Genomic DNA, 21,032 nt, shown 5'->3' with positions numbered 1-21,032 from the left:
TAATTGATACCACTGGTTGAAGGCTGGTATCATTAGGGAATACCTAGAACCTGCTTAGAAACCTGGCGCCGGAGTAACCAACAGCAGTTGCTCAATTCATGAGATTTGAAAATTTTCTATTGACTTTACGTGGCTAAACAATTGGTCGATTTTTTAATAGAAATTTAAAGTTGTCGCTAACGATTCGATTCTAATTTGGTTTGTTTTGTGTACAATTCATTGTTTAGATTGATTCAATTAGAGTTCAAAGTCATTAAACTGTTCAACGAATCCCAATGAAAGTTCGTTAACAGATGTTTTCTTCAACTATCGATTTATTATTAAACACAAGTAAATTTGATTGCCAATTTGCGAAGATAATTTTCCATCACACACCAGAACCAATTATCTCTGCTTTGTTGGTAAATTTTGCTGTAACGATGTTTTTCGCCGGGCCGCATGTGCAAAACATCATTCTCTTTGGATTTAACTATGCTTCCATATACCTCTGTTCTGATTTTTGACATTTGTCCCGAGGCGCTAGCTAGTACTTGAAACCGTAAACGTCTCAGTCTGGGTCTATGTCCGTTGGTTTTCTTGCTCTGGACCGCTCACGGAAGAGGTTCCTCTGGTGTAGATTCCGCAAAGCAGCCGAGCTTTTATATCACTCACGTTGCCAATAGCTCGGGGCAGGTTCGGTGAGAAAATAGGAAACTGATAGGGCCCACGCCACCCGCTCCCTTCGTTCATTTCCATCATTAGTCATCGACCGTTCGATGGCGGTGTAGAAGGTGGAAAGGTGAGTATGGAAAGTATCCGGTTTCGCTTTGCCAGCAGCGGGCGGGTGCGCAGGTGGAAAAGGATACGTTTTCCGTCGGGTCGAGTTTAATTAACCCTAGCCCGGTTGCTCACTTTTCACGCTGATAAGAAGAAGGATGTTCGATGTTGCAAAGGGTATCCGATTAATACGAAAACTCCAAATGACAAATAACATTCCGTCGAGGGTCGAATTAGAGCAGTTTTGTTTTTTCGTACAATACAAAGCATTCTTTTTTCGGTTGTTTTCGGTAGGTTTTCCAATAAAAAATTAATGTAAATTTTACATGTTCTTACAGTGTTGGCGACAACCGCCAGCAGCGATATGGCGCCCCCGGATGGGCCCATGCAGTACGACACAAAATGGCCGCCGATGGTAAGTGTTTTTTGAAATTAAACGATGATTAACGTGTACTTATAAATCGCCGTTTTATAGCAAAATCTGATGGAAAACATCGATTGTTTTGCATTTCTTTTTGAAAAAAAGAAAAATAGTTTATTTCAACAATAGGAGGTTAAGGAGGTTCTGAAGTGCCGCAATTTTAATCCGCTGACCGCTGGCGATCAAAAAGATCAGTTATTATGATTGATGTCCATGAAGCAGTATTTGAGAGCATAATGAAGTACATGGTCAATGAGGCAAAACATATCTCTTACATAAATATGACTGTGGCATGTTCAAAACACTCATGTCATTGGTTTTAAGTTCTGAAATATTTAATGTTTTCTGTAATAATTTATGGGATTTCAAAATGCTGAATTAAAAAAAAAGTCTCTTTAGAAATCGAGAGTATCTAATTGAAAACTTAACCAGTTGTTTCTGCAACTGTCACCAAATATTCCTCGAATTATCGCAGCTTCTGCACCGGTCCGGGTTCCACAGTCCGATGATGATGTCCCCGGTGATCCTAGCGTCCATTGCATTCTCTTTCTCTTTCGCTCCTAATTTACGCGATCGCAACTCGCCCGAATGCTGCATCCCGCGTGTTGCTCGGTTTGCTTCCGTGATTTATTTGTTTTACTTTTACTTACCACCGCAAGCGGGTCACTACTGAGCGTTTTTGTTGATTTTGGCTGACGCTCTCTCGCCCTAGTTCTCTTCTTTACTCAAACAACCCTGCCCACGAACATCACTGATTTCTATTATATAAATTTATGCTGAGTTTGTTTATTTATTGTGCTTAATTTGTGTTCACTTGCGAACTCACAACAAACAAACGCAAAAATTCGCAAACAAAAAGCAAAACCCGGTAGGGCACCACTACCAGACCCACTCCCATCACATCGTTCCGGTTCCTCGATTAGCCCATCCATTGAACCGGAGTCTTCGACGTCGTCGTCGTCGTCGTCTGCTGTGGAATGTTATTTTTTCCTTGGTTAATTCCCAGCAGACCGAGTCGGCACATGGTCGACCCTGCATGTTGCGATTGTCCCCCGGTTTCCCTGGAGTGCCTTGTGTATTGGTGAAAAAGATGATGGTTAGTGACCAATTGCTTTATTCATATCATGTAATTGATGCAAAAAATAAACTGCACGTGGAGTTATTAAAAGAGCAAAAACAAAAGCGATGAATGTGGTAGCCCAATGATGGACGTTACTGACAAGTTAATTAATCATGTGGAATGATTGGCTGAATACTGCTCAGCTACAGGGAAAGTAGCAACGGTGTTTTTTAATAAAATAATGTGTGTATTATGAATTCCCTGGGTATCTAAGGGTCCAACATGTACACTCTTATCAAATTTCTTCAATCTGATGAATCAATGCGATCATTTTAAAATTAACTTAAAAAAAACTTTTCAAACAATATAAAAATTAAATCTAACGCTTGTTGATTTGAATGCTGTTGGGAAAAATTAAGGAAGAGTAGTGTACAAAAAAAGTGTTTTGCATATATTGCTACTTTCCACAAAGGATGAATGATAGTAAAGCAGTGAATCAATAGAATTTAGATCCTAGAAATAATTTTCATACAAACCGTTCAATGTTCACGAGCATGAAAATATTACACTTAAGCAAAGCAAATGTTTGAATCTACGAAAAATCTCACGGCAAAACATCATGAGAAAATCATGCCCAGACATATTCATTACACTTTAACCATTCTAGCCTTGAGGCTTCGAAGCGTTGCTCAGTAACGATTGCTCTTTCCGTTTTCACTGTGGTGCGATCCTGACAAGAAATTCGATATTCCCTCGACTGACTTGTTGGCAACCAGACGGAAAAGGGTCAAATTTTCCGGCACCATTTATGCCCAGTAGCGGCATAAATTGGGCGGAAAATTGAATTACCTATTACCTATTAGAATAATGAAGCTGCTTTTAAATGCAACCTTGTGGAATTCAGAGGGCGAATAGGAAATGTCTTAATGATTCGTCACCTACATTCTGATCATCCCGGATGGGAACGTGGAACGATCGAAGTGTTGTAGAAGATTTTGAAAAAGAAAAATTCGGTGAGAAAATATACCCACACTATGTGAGGATTGCTCGAGGGCACGGAGAGGGCATGGTGGTGGCTATTTAAGATGTATAAAAATAACGTCATCTAAATTACATCATTAATTCCCATCAGACTACAATGGCCAGGCGTGCTGGCGTGCCTGCTCGGGCATTTTCCGTTGGCGTGAATTTAAGATACGTGTCACGCACATTTCGTGCACAAGTGACAAGGAAAACTCTCTCTGGGAACGGCCGCTGGTGCTGGTAATGGTAGAAATATCTTAGTTCTATCTCTGAGATTGAGAGGTTTGTTTTTTGTTAGATGTTTCATTTCATTTGCCTTTTTTACTCGTTCTAGCAGATTTTAATGCTAAGACGATAGAAGAATAGTGCGATTTGATGGTATTAAACGTGCCGGAAGATAAAGAAGACCGGGATCGGTTGAAAGTACGTTCGGATAAATTGTGGAATGGCCGCGGGGACCAACAAGTCGGTGGAAGCCACAATGCCCCCGCTTGGCACAGGTGGCATTGGACTGGTGTGAATTGGAAATTTATAGGGAAAATCTAAACCCCCCCACGCCACGAAGTTTTCTTTTTCTGGCCTGACGCGTGCTGTGGGTTTCGTTGGTGGCCGGGATCTTTTCAAAACAATGTCATTGGGAAACCTAACCTATAAATATTGGTTTAACCTCACCCGTCAAATGCATCGGTGGCCGTGCTGGCAACTCCACATTATAAGTTTCCGCCGAAGAAATTGTTTTTAAAATTGCCGCTCGTAAAGCATCAATTGCGCGTGGGTTAAAATGAAGAATGAAAATATCATAAATGTCACTAATTGACGGAGACAGAATATAAGCAGGGACGTTGTGCAGTTCATCTAGAAATAATCCAACTTTGCTATTGTTTAGTTTTGCTAACGATTATTCATTCATATTCAACAGTTCTGTGAAGAAGTTCATGGCAGACTAGACTCACAATGAAAATAGTTCTGACGTTTCAGTTTTGCTATTTCTAAATCAATTTATTTGCCATTCGGTAAATGGCTTTTTGATGAGTTAGAGCAATTAAAAGCGAGTTCAAAGAGTTCGAGCTATAAACAGAGAGTGGACGTGAAACGCGGGTGTTGTTGTGTCGAGTAAATAAAATCTTAGAAATGATTTACGCACTAACCGCGACGCATGGCTTTTCAGTAGGAAAGAAAGTAACTATAAATTTTCTTCGAGGCACACCGCGTTTCCCTAACTGCTTGCAAATGGCCAAGACCGAAAAAAAGGAAGAACAACCGTACGCAACAGCACGTGCTTGGGAGTGGGAAAAGTCTGCTTGGCTGAAGGAAATGCTATTAACTACTGGCTGTGGCGGTGTGTGCAGGGAAGACAGTGGGTCAGTAAATTGAGGACAAAGTTTACGACCGAGTCCTAGTCTATTTCTTTCGGTGCCTTTTCAGTTGACAAATGAGTTCGCTGTTCAAGCGTGCGGCGCCGATTACTTCATTGGCTATTAAAATAATTATGTGCATTCGGCAAGTGAAAACTTTAATTCCAAACATATGTTTACAAGAGCGTTTAACACCATCCGACAATGTGATGCGAAGGGTATGGGAAGCAAAAAAGATAGCGAAAATAAAAAAAGTTTCTCCCCGACGGGGAATCGAACCCCGGTCTCCCGCGTGACAGGCGGGGATACTGACCACTATACTATCGAGGATGTTGAAATGACGCTGGTTAAAGATAAATTTAATCTAAGTGTCGGTCTACCCTCAAACCTGTTATGCTTCGTTAAATTTAAAGACGGGAAAGGCACGGAATTCTTCGCAACGCCTGCTGTCTCGTTGTAATTTGGGGGGACGGACCAAAACCGGTTACTCCAGTACGCATGGAAGGAGGTATAAATCATGCAGGTTGGATAATTTTCCTGCAGCAGCGCAGAAAGCTGCTGGGGCGTGTACATTGAATCCATTTTGATTTCGTTCGGCCATGCCGTGCAAACACCACAAGAAGTGGATTTCTACATATTATGGGACCCTTTCCTCAATGCGATGAATTTTTCTCTACTCTTCTTGTAAACTTGTAAGCTAGTCTAAAATTAATCGTCAATTGTTAAGGCTACTTATGCAAGACAAATACTTAATGAATAATAATCGTAATAAATAGAATAACATGTTAAATTGGTATTTATTTACAGTAATGGTAATAAAAACCAAAAATATTTGGTTTAAACAGTTTTTAATCCACTTTTTCAACTTTACACATTAGAGTTAGAGTTAAAACCCAGAGCTTTCTATTATTTACCGTAAATCTAATGACCAAAGTTTATTGTTATTGCCATTAATTTTATTTCTTTGTGACGACATTAATCTAAAATGGTCTAACTTTATCTTTACTTTACTATACAAAAGGAACCAAAGTTGCATCATTCAGGTTTGTCATATGTCTAAAAACATCTCCAAGAAGCAATTTTTTTTTTTATTTGAAGCAAATGGCGTTAAAAAAAGCTACGATCATTTTCTTTCTCCATAAGTTTGAACCAACTTCACAGCCATGAAGGTTGAGTTTTTTCCTAATTTCTTTTATATAAAGAACCTGTCGCTACGAAATTAACCACAAAACGGAAAATCTTCAGTTCACCTTTTTCGCTTTTATTTGACTTTTACTTTCTTCCGATTATTCTGATTCCTTGTTCTGTTTCATAAACGTTACTTAACTTGATAAACCAAATAAATGCAATCTATATTTTTGATTTGGGCATGAATAAATGTATCATGCCTTTTAAGAAAAAAACGTTTGTTTTAAAATCTTTTTCGTTCAATCCTAAATTTTAAGAGAATGGAATAGACAATGATTATAGAAGCTTGGTTTACTTTAATATTGTTTGTTCAAACTAGCAAGTAAAACATAACCGCTATTATTTGATGTGAACTACTACATTTCTGTTAAAAAAGAAAAAAATGTGTTATCAAGAAACTACGTAATGTTGAATAAAAAAAGAAAATGCAGTATAAATGACTCTCCATTCGCATCTAAAACGCGCACTAAAATACATTGGGATGTTTGATAAATCGTTGCAGCTAAAATTAACACACTCTTTCCGTGTCGGCGTGTTTCCCGCGGATCTCTCGGGTACACAGCCTCATACATAGCCGATCCCATCCTGCTCACACGCTCGATCTCACTTCGTTGTTCGGCGGAAAGTGAGCTGAAATGTCACCGGACACAATGTAAATGAGCCAAACGACAGCTATTAGTTCGCTGTCAGCGGATACCTCCTGCGACTTTTCCATTTTCATTGTGTGGATTTCCACGCGCTTCGCTGTATTGGACACGAGAAGAGGAAGTGATCGGCTTGGCTGTTCGGATTCTTCTTCCGGAATCCCGGCCCGGGGTCGGCTCAGAGTTGCAAAGGCCGCATCGCCAGGGCCGATGAATGATTGGAGCGATGTGTGTGAAAAGTGGCCCGATCAGGACGGAAAAGGTTTGGAAAAGTTGGGCACGCTCCGCGCCAAGCAGCGGACCATTAGCGACAATCCAATCAAGCCAAACGACACATACCAGCATGCCACGTTTCCCGATTCCGGCACACCAACACTCGTACGATGGCTCGTAGCTTTCCCAACGGCCCACGGATGGAAGTGTCTTCAGAGTGTCCAACTCTCTAATGTGGAAACATTAGACTACCATCTATCTACATTTTTCCTCCCCGGTTTCGAGAAGTGCAGAGTGCAGACAGCGGCTCGGTTGTCTTCCCCGAGCCTGTCCGACTCTCAAGCCCCTCCCCCGCTACTTGGAGAGGATGGTAGAATGGTGGTCCCTTCGGCACCGACCGGCCAGATTTTCCTTCGAGTGGCCCTCGCGCCGGCTATTATCCACCGTTACATGCGTTTCCACAGCTGTTCCGAATATTTCAATTAGAAAACAGGCCAACTGAGGGACCCTGGGCGAGGGACTATCGGGGAACCTGAGGAACATACGGTTTTTGGTGGCATTTTTCTTCGAGTTTTCACCTTCCTTCCTTCCTTCCTTTTTCCCTACTATAGAGCACCTATACCCAGTAAAAATAGCCGATCCTCTATCACATCAGCATTATACCATTTCCATTTCCCCACCATCCTCCACCGACTCTGACATAGTGAAAGTGTGTAATTTTTCGCGGTCCACTGGACAAGGCTGTAGACTTTGACTGCGGGATAACACGCCGGATCGATCGTGCCGTTTGTAAAGGGAAAGCAACACGAAGGCACGAAAGGCAAAGAAAATCCCGCTCGGTATAAAGATCATCTCCGACATAAGCATGTGTCGTAAAATATGAAGTGATAATATTTTCACTAACCTTGTCATACAAGGGTGCACCGCGTGTAACAGCTCAATCATGCCAGGGGAAGCGTCATCATCGGTTGGTAATCAGCTTCCTCATTTATGCTGGAGCTTAGAAAGAACACGTGTGAAACAAATGACAGTTTGAATGTGATACAATCAATAGGCTAAAATGATGTTAATAATTTTGATGTTCATATTTTATTGCAAACTTTTTATTTATTAACTTTTTTAATGATGTTTGTGATATAACTTTTGTTTTGAAGTTTTCCATGAATGTTGTGGGATAATTGTGTAGCATTTACATACAATGTGTGTGTTCTTTTAAAATAACGCATTGTTTCACCTAACTTTTCAATGACGTTTTTCTAAACTTCTATTTTTTCTGTTTCTTATTATGGCCTCAAAAATTTATTCTCTAAAAACATGGTTGGTTTGAGTTCTAATTGCGTAGATTAGGGAGTATTGTTTAAAATGACCAAGGATGGTATGTAAGACATGTTGTTTAATAGAATTTAATTTAAAAAAAGTGACTTGTTGATGTTCGTTAATGTTTATCGAACGGTGTATCCGTAGATGATAAAAGTTATTTATTAGTCCTTTCTGTTATTTTTGTAAAAATCTGACTTCATTAAATTATGCTTGCTTGTTGTTATCTTTTAGAGACTGTTATCTGTTGAGACCGTTTGATGTATTAAATTGTATAAAAAAGACTGCACTACATATGTACCATTGCTAGTTGAAACTGTATAAAAAACTGGTATTTTTGATCTCGTTTTGATTGTTGCAAAACAAAAACCAAAAATAACAATGTTGTGAGCCTTAGTTACAAATCAAATTGAATTATTAAATATGATCACATTCGTTTTTAGTATACAAAACACTGTTCTGTTTCCATTCCAAATTTATGGCATCCTGTTATCCGATCGCCTTTCAACAGTCCTAATAAAAGTTTACAACTATTTTGTTGAACAATGTCGTTTGCTTACCCTCTTAGGCTAATAGCGGCCATAAATCAACACATTCTTACTGCCACCGTAAAGTTCCTCGACCTTTAAAATCCGTACGACCGAGTTTACCATTTTCCTAGCTTCAATTTTTTGTATATCCCCTAGCCAACCACCTGCCCACCGGGTTTCCCGCTGTCTTTCCTAGGACAAGGAACTTATGAAAATTAAAATAATCCTAACGCCTATCGCGAGCCACCGGTTGCCGGGTGGGGGGAGGCAACGGCGCGAACACAAAATCATCCCGAAACGATGATGGAAATACGATCGGGTTGTCGTTAATTTTCAACAAATTAAAAAGTATTAAAAATGCGATCCCATTCGACGTTATGGAAGGTGAGCGCGATATTAAGACGCGTTCCCTGCGTGCTGATGGCGTCGAACGGCGAGCGTCATAAAATTATCATCAGCCAAAAACGACACCGATGTACCGTAATTCATCTGTCATTTGGGCGGAAGATGGCGGGCAGGTTTTTCCCAAAATGACAGCAGCACAACAAAAAATCATTACCGCTGCCATTGGTTGTTCGACAAAGTGGAAGAGACGGTTTGAAATTTCAAACATTAAATGCCGTTTAAATGGCAATCCGTTGTAATTGGTGTTCTACTCGAGGGTCTTTAACTTGAAGTCTCAATTTACTCGTGGTATTCCATATGCAATCTATTAAATAGCTGTTCTTTAACATTTGTGTCACCCAACAAATTTTAAGCTCTTCCTCATTCTTTACAGAAAAACAGAGGAGAGAAATGAAATGAGCGTTTGTTCCTACGCAACTGCGCGGCAACCTGTCGCCGGGAGTTTATTTTTGCAGTTGTGTAAGATCTTGGGTAAGATCTTCCAATACCTGCAGCACACGGAGGAAACACACATTTGTCATCAATTGCCATTCCGCGATGACAATTGTTTGTTTGTTATTTCAACCGTACGCACATGAGTCATGAACTTTCCTGCGAGGTCGTCGACGTACGATCGGCTCGATCTCGTTGCACCATTTGTGGCGTGCTCGTTTCACAGGGGATTAGTGCGGAAATGTAAATCCCAAGGCCTTTTTCCCCCACGGTGACATCCGCTCCAGCATTGGTTTGTTCTGCGGTCTAAGGGCTCTCCGATCGATGGCATCGTTGCTCGATGCTTGTCGCCCGTTTTGCTGGGTGACAATTTATAGTCCTTCCAACGGCCTAGACGGCGTCGGACAAGAGTTCACGGTCCGCGCGTGGTCGAAGCCGTGGAGCCAGAGGTTTACAAGGTGGACAAATTCCAGCCCCGACATGCAAACTGGGACGTCGTGTCGTGTTGCTGAGGCCGCAGCTGCATACATTCCGTCGGCAGCCGCCTGTAGCACGCACAGTGCGGCTCGAATTTCGTCGGCACTCGATACGCATCCGCGCCGATACACATTGGAAAATCTATTTCACTCAGCTCGATGTTGGGAACATATGGGTTTGTTGTGTCGGTATCGTTTTGCAATTGGCGATAAGCTCATTTTGTTGTTTTTTCTGTTTTTAGTTTTGTGCGCCCCATTTCCTCCTTTCCATCAAGCGAGTGCAAGCAGTGTGCGATCTTGGGAATGGAATTTTAACGCGATCGCGGTTGCTTTGTGCTAAAGTCGGACACATTATCGGCGAGACACATCTCACACTTCAACCAAGCGACGATCAATCGATTCGTCGCGGAGCGATAAGAAGCTAGAAGAATTGCGCAGAAGGTAATGAAAGGGGTAAAATGAAACAAAACGAGAAACATTTTGCACTAGGTTTTTATACAACGCGTAGCACAAAAGCGCAATGCGTTAACGAGTTTGCAGAAGTTAGATTATTTTTCTTGTATTTTTTCAACAACTCCTTTCATCATCACATTTGCCAAAGGTTCGCTGATTCCAAACATATTGAAAGAGAGGCAACCTTAAGCTAGAAGTATGGTTTATGGTTTATGGTTGACACAGTCAAGGGTTCACCATCACCGGAAGAAACACGATAAGCAGTCCACCATTCGTTCCATCACAGTTTTAATCTACCTCAGTGGTGCGTATCGAATGAATTTGATGTGGTTTGAAAAAGATCGGAATTAGAAACCGCCCGCCCTGGTGGCAAAATCATCATGCTTTCTCGTTCTGGTGGTATCAATTGTCAATTGGACAGAATGAGAAAGCATGCTGATTTTGTCACCGGGGCGGTTCGTGTTTGTGATAACGCACCGCTATTGGCTTTACGCATAAAATGCAATTACAACCTGTTGGATGGTGAGCTCCGATAAGCAAGCGAGTAGCATTGATATCGGATTCGTTATGGGTTTGCACCGGATAGGATGGTTTAGGGTTAATTTATGAAGTTGTGGTTTTGCCCTGTTATACGTTGCTTTATCGTTAGCATCAATTTTAGCTGGCAAGCAAAATACGGCCGGCTGCAGGCCAGAATCTCACCGGATATGTCAAGTATGCTAAACAAAAAATATCCCAAGTGAAACTTAGCTCAACCGGTGCTGGGTTTCCCGGGGCCGGTCGGCGACTACTCGGTAGATAAGATTTATGCCGTTGCTTTGCACTCTTAAATTAGAAATTGTACAACAAAATCGTCATAAAAATTGGACGATTTTCGCAGCTTTGAGATTTTTATCGTTTACCCCGCGGGAGGAAACGGGGCGCTAAAGGTGCGATCGTTAAATTCGGCGGAAATTAACAAATGAAAGGAAAAAGAAAACTCGGTCAGAAGGTCAGCGGTTGTGTTGTTAAAAGCGCAATTTCGAAGCAGCTTCTTTTTGTAAACATCTTCGGCGAGCGACATAATATATGCCGCAGCATGAATGGGAAAAATACTCGGACACTAATGAAAGAAGGAAGAAAAAAAAACCGACGCAACTCATCCCTGCTCATCCTTTGCGTTGTTATCAATCTAGCTTATTTGACTGAAACAAATGTAAATATTTTCATTGGCTCCATCGTAAAACGGTTCACCGGACGGGCCGGTTTGTGTTAGCTCATAATTTAGGGACTGTTAAAAAACACATCAACAAACAACCGCGGTTGCACCTAACCTCAACATTCGGTGACATGGTGCGAGACGAATCGACCCATCAATCCTGAAATCAAGCGCAAGAAGTATGATTTTATTAAGGAAATAATTTTAAAAATATAATCGAACAGCAGCAACTCCAGTAGATCGTCACTGTTGCACAAGATATTCGTGAAAAATCAAAAATTTTAATCTATACTAAATTTCGCCATTTAAACCTGTGGCCGGCGAACGATAAGTGGCTATGATATTGAGCATTCATTTCGGAAACTGTATTTAATCTTGATAGAGTTTCCAATAAAAAACTACCATTATTGAGCAGACAAGCTGAAACGAAAAATTTTCCTACCTGAAATTATCTGTGTGCATCCTGAATGCATTTGATTTGAATTACACTGGTTTGTACCAGACTTCTTGGTGAAGACAAAGTATGAAAATAGTACAAAAAATATATAAATTTGATGATTAAGGGCTCAAGAAATAGTCTATCTTATAGTTTTAAAATATTTATTTTCGACTTAGAAATTAAAACTCGTTTGGCCCTCGGTTTTAGTATTTGTTTTACACTCTGACCTTTTTCAGGAAACGTTCACCGCCCCTGATTTAGACCTCCGAAAACCTACCAACATTGAAGGGATTGAGTAGACGGTCCTTTATCGCAACACATTTTTCACGAAACTAAATCGGGCGATGTGAAGATTGCATATGTCATAGCCAGCAGTTTTTTGTCTACTGTCTTGGGCCGTCGGTGGACGCCATTTATCACAACCTAATGGATCAAAACCGCGCGTTCGTTGTTCAAGCATGCAACCACGGACGGGGTTTTTTCTTCGGGTCCGTGTCACGAGTAGCGTTATTGATGAGCGTGATTTGCACGCGCATCAGAGAATTTTTTCCTAGGAAGAAGATGCTGTCGTAGGAGGGAAAGGAGGCACACACACAAATTCATGTCAGACTAACTGTTGTTTTTTTTTCTTCCTCGTAATCGGACATCATTTTCCCTTCCCGACTGACTTAACCCTATCTTACCTCTAACGAAATTCATGCTGAGGATCGTTCTTAAAATACCTTATGAATGTGCTATTTCTCTTGTTGCGGAAACTGAAATGAAACTAGGAGACCTAACCTTTTCCCTGGATTTTTCCGACACTGAAAAGTATCCGCTTTCTGCAAATCTTGCCATTGCAATACGTAGCGTGAAACTCCATTCGTAATTTACTTTTTTATTCTACGACCTACGTCAGTGGTCGAGTACACGTGTATACAGACTGACAACATTTCATGCTTGATAGCATGAAAGCGGAGCACCAAGTGTTCAATTACTGGGAAAAGATATAAGACACCCTTAAGAAGGCTGATCTTCATTGTTGGCACGTGCTAAGGTTCCAGTCTTAGAGCCGAACTCAATGTTATTGGATCATCTCGTCAGTTGTGTTGAACTTGAAAGTTTCTTGTCTTCCTGGTGGCAAGTAAAATATAGTTTACGGACTTTTTCTCGCTATAACGTTGAATTTATTAGCATTATTGTTTTATTATAAAAATAACAGCGTTAGAGTACACAACACCGTTAGGTGGCGAAGGAAAACAAAACTGACCCAGATACGTGCAGGCTCAATCACGATCAAAAGTGATAGGGCGAATGATCGTGCAATAAAAATATCGGATAAATACGGATGAGACGACCGTCCTCTCGGATTTGGCGTGAAAATGGTTCAAGGAAAATTCGTCCGTCCGCGTTGGCTTCTCTCATCAAAAGACGAAAAATGTCAAGCAACGAAGAGGAAAGGCAGAAAAAAAAGTTCGTAGCCGAAAGAATGTGTGCTAATTTTTAATTGCAAAATAATTGTTTACCCAACCCCCTTCGAGCGCAAGACTTCGTCGGCACTGCCAGGCAAAAGTGCAGTCGCATCTTCTTTTTTATGAGATTTATTTCGCTGCCGCATTAAATTCGCCTGCCTTTTTCATATACCAAACAAATTTGCGCCGAAAACCGTAGGCTATTGCAACACATGTCCAAATTGTACCTAAAAGGTGTTTTTTTCTTCTCTAGCACAAGATAAATGTTCATTTGTTGAGTAGCATAAAATACTCTTTAATTTTTGACGGCGTAATAATAAAAATTGATGAGTGTAATAGGTGCAAAGTGACGCGATCTACATGGAAAAATAAAAACCCCACCGTGTTCTCAGAGAAATCTCCAGCACAACCTAAGAGAAGATCATGCTGAATACACTGATAATTTATTATAAGCGCTTCGAATATTTTCTGATTTTTAAATTAAAATGTAGAAGTAGAGCCCGTCCGCCCTTTTTTTGAACGAATTTGAAACTTGACGAAAGCTATTTTTCTCATTATTCTCTGATGATCGCTTGGTGGTCTCAACCTATTCCAAGCTGCTTACTTCTGGAGTTTACGCTTTTTCATACTGGTCCTACCAAAAGAGTACAATTTCGCTGGATAAACCATTGGATGCTTTTCTTATTTATGCTCCTAGATTTGAATTTTTATTTGCGTAAATACACTTTCCGTTAAACTACATGAAATGAACATTTTAACGCTGTGTGAGAAGCTGTGACGTTTTGACAATATATTGAATAACACAACGGCGTCACTGACAGCGCAAAGAAGTGCGCAATTGAAATAGATGCGTACTTTTCTCTCGTGGCGAACGGTTACCGGCACGTCCGACACGCCGATTCGACCAGTGCTTCCCAGAACCAGCTGCTCAGAGATGCTGACGAGACGATGAGGCAAAGTCAAGGACCAGCCGTCCAGGCGGCTACAATGCACTGCCACAAGCGAACAACACTTCCACTCAGTCGAGAACTCAGTCACTTCCGCGAGGGAGCGTGCTTTTCGAGCCATTTGCCAGCCGACGAAACGTGTCACCACGGCGATTGCCCGTGCAGTTTAGCGGGTCCATTGCACCATCGGCCAACTGACGTCGGTTGGCCTCCTGTGACTTCGACGTGGATCTCTTCCTGATGCCACACCTCGCAACCCGACAGCCATTCATAACTGGGCAACAGTTCGATTGATTTTCACGTAACCTCACCGCTTCGCGCTAAAATCGATCGACGCACGTAATCACGTCGGCAGTAATGGACCTCCAAGAAGTGAAGTTGTGTAGGTCCACAACCGAATCTCAAAAGTGGAGCCTTCCCAACGCGAAATAATACTTCGATTCATAAGAAGGTACGATCCTTAAAAAAGCCACCGAATGATCGACGGATTGAGGATCAATATTGAAACAACCGAAGAGAGACTCTATTCATGTCCGCTCGGAACTAGGGAAAGAAAATGCATTTATAACCACACACCCAAAGAAGATCCGCTATCCGACCGCAGTGACCGCGGGCCAAGTCTGCTCGTGGCACGTAATGGCCTGGGCGATCGGGAGTGATTTACGAGCGCAATTAAATTCACAGGCGAGAAGCAGTCCACCTCGACGTGCCAGTTGACCAGAGGTGCGAGGAAGGTGGTCTGGTCAGTACGAAGGATTCGCGACGCCCAGGGAACGCTCGTCGACGGCGATCCACCTTTGCACAAAATTCTTGCGAGAAGCCATTTTGAATGGTTTTTCTTTTTTCTCTTCGCTTCGTGTGGGTTGTTTCTACGATGCACTTGCACCGCTTTTTTGCAGCATCATCACCGTTACACACGCAAGCTGCCGTTGTTTACGATTACCAAGAGCATAAGTGAGCCACACTTGCATCGAGTAAGTTCAACGAATTCTACCGTCGCTGATCGCTTGCAAAAGCCGATGGGTCAAGATTTATGGGGTCAATGATGGGCAGATGACATAAAGACTCGGGAATGCAAGCGCGATATTTGTGCAAGAGTATCACATTACATTGTTTTCTCAAGAATTACATGGATTGGCGATGTAATTTAAAATATGTATTTCAATTAAATTAGAAAAGGGTATACAATGTGAATCGAAAATAACTTTTGAATACAATGTAAATTTCACGAGATAATAGCTTTGTCCATCCTTAACATCCTATCCTATGTAGATGGAATAGATTTGGTGAAGAGTTAATAAAATAAAAAGCCTTTGATTCCAATGCCAATGAAAAATTTAATTTAAATAGTTTTAATCTAGGCTGTATCGTGTTTCACTCTAAATTATAAACTGTTCATTTCCAACGATCAAAAATAGAAGTTATAAAATTACTTTTAATAATACCCTATATGATGCACGTTGTGATGTTACAAAAAAAACAAATAACGAGGGCTAAACCAAAGTCCCAGGAACATGGAAATTGGCGATTGATTATTTTTAACCAACGTTAAAATTAAACGATTCCGTATGCGATTCCAGCTATAAGTTTTTTATAACATATTTTATCGTGTTCCTTTTTTCAGAACATCATCAGTATGCCGACCAAGATCAAGCAGGAAAACTTCAACGGACTAAGCCATCTAGGTACGTACAACACTATCGGTTTGAAATCACTTTGAATTCAGCATTTACGAAACTGATAAACGTTCAAAATGGGTCTATTTGGGTTTCGTGAGGTAGTAGTTATTGTGTTATGTAATCCAGTTTTTATCATTATTTAATCCGACGATCCTCAACTTACATCAGCTGTATTTGTACGGTTGTAATCCCTTATATTCCTCGTCCTCCACACGGACGTCTGACTCTTCGATTCACCATTATCCGCCATTGAGACAGCGGCCTTCTTGTCGTCGCAGAAATCGGTGCCAAGCCCCGCGTGACTTCAAACTGGGTTTCTCGGGCAAAAGGCTTAACACTATCGGAATCAATCGCTTCCTTCCCTTCGCCGATCCTAGTATCAGTAAGTCCCCCTGCCAGGGAGCGAGCACCATTCGTTACGCGCTTAGCCCCTCGGATCGGATTTGCCATTGACACCGCGGTCCACCGGACGAATGTGGACCATCGGACATGCACGCCCGCCACTCGGACACACTGTGCGGATAGGGTCATCCCAAAGAGAAATGGAGCTATCAGGACGACGCTGACCGACGGTGACCTTTTTCCAATCGCTTATCAACGCTCGCTGACGTGCGCTTCCCTTGACGAAATGGAGGACTCGCGTAGAATAGGCAAGAATAAAAATAAAAAGATGACGTTCGGGCACCATGAACGAACCATGTCGGTTGCGTAAAGCGAAGACCGTGTGAAGTGACTCCGGGCTGTGTATGGAATGCATCTGGCCTTTGTACCATTTTTGTTAACGCTAATGCCCAACTTCATTGCTAGTGCGGTCACATGCCATATCAGGGCTTTTGAAGCGATTAAAAATTGTACAAGCGCCTGCAGATACTTCGTGAGACGATTGATAACACTTTTGATCTGGAAGACTATTTTCAGCACTTCTCCCTATCATTGCATTCGCTCCATGTCCAGTGTTCTTCTGGATGATCGTACACTTGCTAATGACACACTGATTTCAGATATCTATCACGCAGTCACGCTGCCGATCTACGAACCGGAGAAGTCGTCGTCACCCTCCTCCATCCAGCACATACCGACCGTGATTGAGCGGCTTCATGAAGAAACTGGTGGCTCACCGGAACACCATCACCAGCACCAGGTACAACAACATCAGCAGCAACAGCAGCAGCAGCAGCAACAACAACAGCAGGATCAACAACTTCACCATAGCGTTGGTACGCTGGCGCTCTCCTCCAAACTTTCGGACGATCTTCCAAGCAACAGCTTGGTGCCGGAAGATCACCGTGGCGGTCAGGTGCCAACGACAATTCCCCAACCATCGACTCTTTCTACCAACAATAACAACAACAACAATCACACACCAAATCAGAATCAAAGCTCCGGTAACCAAAGCGCCACCAACTCGACCGCCAGCAATGGCTCCGGATCGACGGTTAGCAACGGAGGTAGCAATGGTACTAGCAATGGGAACACGACCACCAGTAGGTAGGTAGTCGGATGCAGGGTTGTGCAAACCCCCGCCGTGGTATTCCAGGGATGACTAGATCCTAACGAAATTAGCCTTAAGACCCAGCATAAGATCAATAACATTAACCTGAATCACGCGATAGTCTCACGTACGATTGCAGCTCGACAACAAGCCCTAATGGGAACCGGAACACGAGTGTCAAACCACCGTACAGCTACGTGGCGCTGATAGCAATGGCAATTCAGGTTAGTACATCGTTTTATTATTCTGGGGTTTTGTAGTAGAATAACTTGGAATTGTTATTTTAATGTCTAACGAGAATTAAGGCTATTTATTTCGTACACAGTTCTATGGGAACTTTCCATCGTATAGTTCGCTTAATTAGATCTTTATTACTTATTGGATAAATTTATTACTTATCTATTCTCTTACTATAAAAGAAGAATGACCATGAAATTAAAACGCAGGTAATCGCATGTAGCCAAATATTCCTTTCCTATTCCGGCAGAGTGAAACTCACTTTTGAATTTTTTCAGTCAAGAAATTAATATTAAGTTAATTAAGTTGGAGAATGCTAAAATACCATGCCTGTTTGAGCCTTTAGATCAAGCTCATAAGCAGTTTATTTGATCCATACACTGCCCGCCTGATCTATGTCTTCTTTATGCCAGAATGACAAATTTCCACTGTTGATGTAGACAATCACAACGATTGTTTGACTAATTACCCTTTTCCATTATGTGTCCACGATTCGTTTGTTTTTGGCTCATGCCTCTTTTTAAATTTGATTTGTGCAACGCAATCCGGGTGATGTATTCCAATGTGGCGCTAGCAATTCGTCATCAGTACCAACCGGTAAGACGTGAGTGTCAACCAGCTATCCCGGCATCCATTACCACACGATATCGCCGGGGCCACCGTTCCGCAGGAGGTTCGATCCTTGAAAGCAAGCTAGTTCGTAATTAACCTGCCTGAGTAATGGTGGCAGTGCGGCGTAGACCCTCAACGTAGACCAAACGGACGAGGCCAATTTTGGATGGGGACCTCGTTTACAAATCGCCATTTAATCCACACGTTGGATGCGATGCGAGAAGCGGCTGGTACGGTGTTCTCCGACCGTCTTAAGATCGTCGCATCGATCGAGCTACGGCAAAACGGGCGCACACACGGCTATGAACGCATCGTCGTCTGGGGTTTATATTTATCAACGAATGTTTCATCAGCCTGGTTGGTTGGATGGTTGATCTACCTACATGTGCCTCGAATAGAAATCGGTGGGCAGGATGTGTGGGAGGAAAAAAAGTTTTCGTGTGGGATAAGACCGCTGGGAAAGCGATATTGGGGTAATTTTTAAGTGGTTCACATGTCTTCATTTACTCAGCATGATTAATAAGAGCCATATCTAATAAGTTTCACTATCTTATAATCTTGTCATACCCACGTCATTTGAACTAAGTGTTATTGAAATTGTTTAGAAAATCCTTTAGGCTGGAGATTCATGAATGTATCCAGTTTCAAACGTTCAGTTATAATTAGTGTTGGGTCCTGTGATACTGTTGAAAAAAAAAAAATTTGGTAACACAATAAAGTGTTTTACCGTTATTCCAATAAAGTATATAACTCCCTACTGTGCTACAACACAGGCACAGTACATTAAACTGTGTGTGGTAGTACAGTACGGCACATCAAAAAGTGTTACAAGACCCAACAATAGTTATAATGCTTGAGACGTGCATGCTTGAGACGTGCATACTTTGAAATGTGATTGTTTGGAGCTATATAACCGTTAGTCTTATCGTTTATGTTTTGGTCATATCCGCCCCCAGAATTCCCACCCGAAACGTGCGACCCTGAGCGAGATCTACAACTACATCACCTCGCGGTTTCCATACTACGAGAAGAACAAGAAGGGCTGGCAGAACTCGATCCGACACAACCTCAGCCTGAACGAGTGCTTCGTGAAGATCCCGCGTGAGGGTGGCGGTGAGCGGAAGGGCAACTACTGGACGCTGGATCCGCAGTACGAGGACATGTTCGAGAACGGCAACTACAAGCGACGCCGGCGAATGAAGCGTCCCTACCGGACGAGCCACTACTCGAAGATGTTCCCCGATGCGTACGTGACGAACCCGGGCAACTTTGGACATCGGCCCGTGTTCTCGCAGAATCCCTACCAGCCCTACCCACGCTATGATGCCGGGTTAGTTGAGCACGGAGTTGTTGGATGGAGCCCGCCATTTCTATCGTACACTCATGTGGACACCTCTTCTTTCCTCTCTAGAGCTCCCTGGATGCCGCCTACGCAGCTCAGTAGCTACACATCCTGTTCCGGTCGGACTAACTACTCCTACTCGACACCGGTGAGTTAGCGCTTGTCTGCTCCGTCCGTGCTCCTCCTGTACACGAGCGAGTGGTCTTCAACCTTTCGTTTATATCTAGTATAATTTTTCGCAGCTCCAGCAAACGGTTCAACCGGTCACGATCAACACCTACGGCTCGACGGCTACTATGAATTTGGGTACGTATTTATCAAGGAATTTTCTATGTCAATTGAGGACACGTATTTCTACTATCCGGATCCCTGTCCACTTTCATTTCAGATACCTTCGCAGTGTCGGGCAGCACCACACCACCGTGTGCACGTCGTTTCGAGCCACACTATCCTCACTACACTTGGGACGCGAATCGTAAGTTTGTTTGTTTGTTTGAAGATTTCACACTAAAACTTGTTCATATTATTCTTCTGAGATTCGTCAAGCTGTTGACCATTACAATATTTTATAATTTTGTTTTAAAAATAATTAATTGAGGTTTTAGGTAATCTTATACGCATAACACAAATGTGTTGTTAGTTTATAATACAAGCTGGATAACAATGTTTTTATTGTTGTGCTATGTTGTTGTATTGTACCCAGAACAACAAAGGCCATCTTCCTTGAAATACAGTCTGCTGAGATTACAATTCATCAGGCATTCAGAAGTAAAGACATTTTGAGCCAAAGTATCTCTTTTACTAACTGAAGATTATTTTACTGTTTTGTTTATATTTGATAAAAAAAAAAATTATGAAAAGTTGTTTCGTAACCAAAACGAGGGATTCAAAAGAGAAAGAAGTCATTTAGTGTTCAAGAATTGTTCAATGGCCACCGAAGAAAGTAAATTACCGTTACATGATAGTCAAGATTTACTAAAATTCAGTAAGCGATAGAACGAATTTAGAATTTTGAGTATCGGGTTTGTAATCTATTAGATATCGTAATTTATCGTTTGGCAATCGAAAAAGAATGCACCATCAGTCATGCAGTGCTATAACCACTAAAGATGTTGGTGACACATAACGACTAACTACATTCAAACTTGTTCTGGCCACTTTCACTTTCCTTCCCAGCAGTACCCCTGCCGGTAAAGGAAGAGTCTTCCAACCAGATGAGCGTCACCTCGTCGCAGCAGAACACCTTCCAGAAGAGCTACCTGCCCCAACCATAACAGCTAGTGGACCCCGACCTACCGTCCTGCAGTTTGGTGCACAGCCTCTGGCAACTGTCCGCCTACCGTCGGCAACTGCTGTTGGAGG

At 42.0% G+C, this 21,032-nt stretch overlaps 1 protein-coding gene and 1 non-coding gene across 2 annotated transcripts in view; one reads left to right on the top strand and one right to left on the bottom strand.

Annotated features, from left to right (window-relative positions):
• LOC131293584 (uncharacterized) overlaps positions 1-20,944 on the top strand; it is a 66,317-nt gene extending 45,373 nt beyond the window's left edge. The window contains exons 2-10 of the mRNA XM_058321662.1: positions 1,095-1,171; positions 15,933-15,993; positions 16,989-17,475; positions 17,601-17,703; positions 19,285-19,658; positions 19,740-19,818; positions 19,898-19,976; positions 20,059-20,145; positions 20,850-20,944. Of these exons, the coding sequence (XP_058177645.1) occupies positions 1,095-1,171; positions 15,933-15,993; positions 16,989-17,475; positions 17,601-17,703; positions 19,285-19,658; positions 19,740-19,818; positions 19,898-19,976; positions 20,059-20,145; positions 20,850-20,944 (1,442 nt within the window). The remainder of the gene's footprint in view (positions 1-1,094; positions 1,172-15,932; positions 15,994-16,988; positions 17,476-17,600; positions 17,704-19,284; positions 19,659-19,739; positions 19,819-19,897; positions 19,977-20,058; positions 20,146-20,849) is intronic.
• On the bottom strand, positions 4,874-4,945 carry Trnad-guc (transfer RNA aspartic acid (anticodon GUC)). The gene has a single exon. It is a non-coding gene; the product is annotated as a tRNA-Asp (tRNA).
• Positions 20,945-21,032: the final 88 nt, after the last annotated feature.

Source organism: Anopheles ziemanni, chromosome 2 (genome assembly GCF_943734765.1).
Source record: "Anopheles ziemanni chromosome 2, idAnoZiCoDA_A2_x.2, whole genome shotgun sequence".
NCBI lineage: Eukaryota > Metazoa > Arthropoda > Insecta > Diptera > Culicidae > Anopheles > Anopheles ziemanni.
This window is presented reverse-complemented; position numbering and strand designations above follow the sequence as displayed.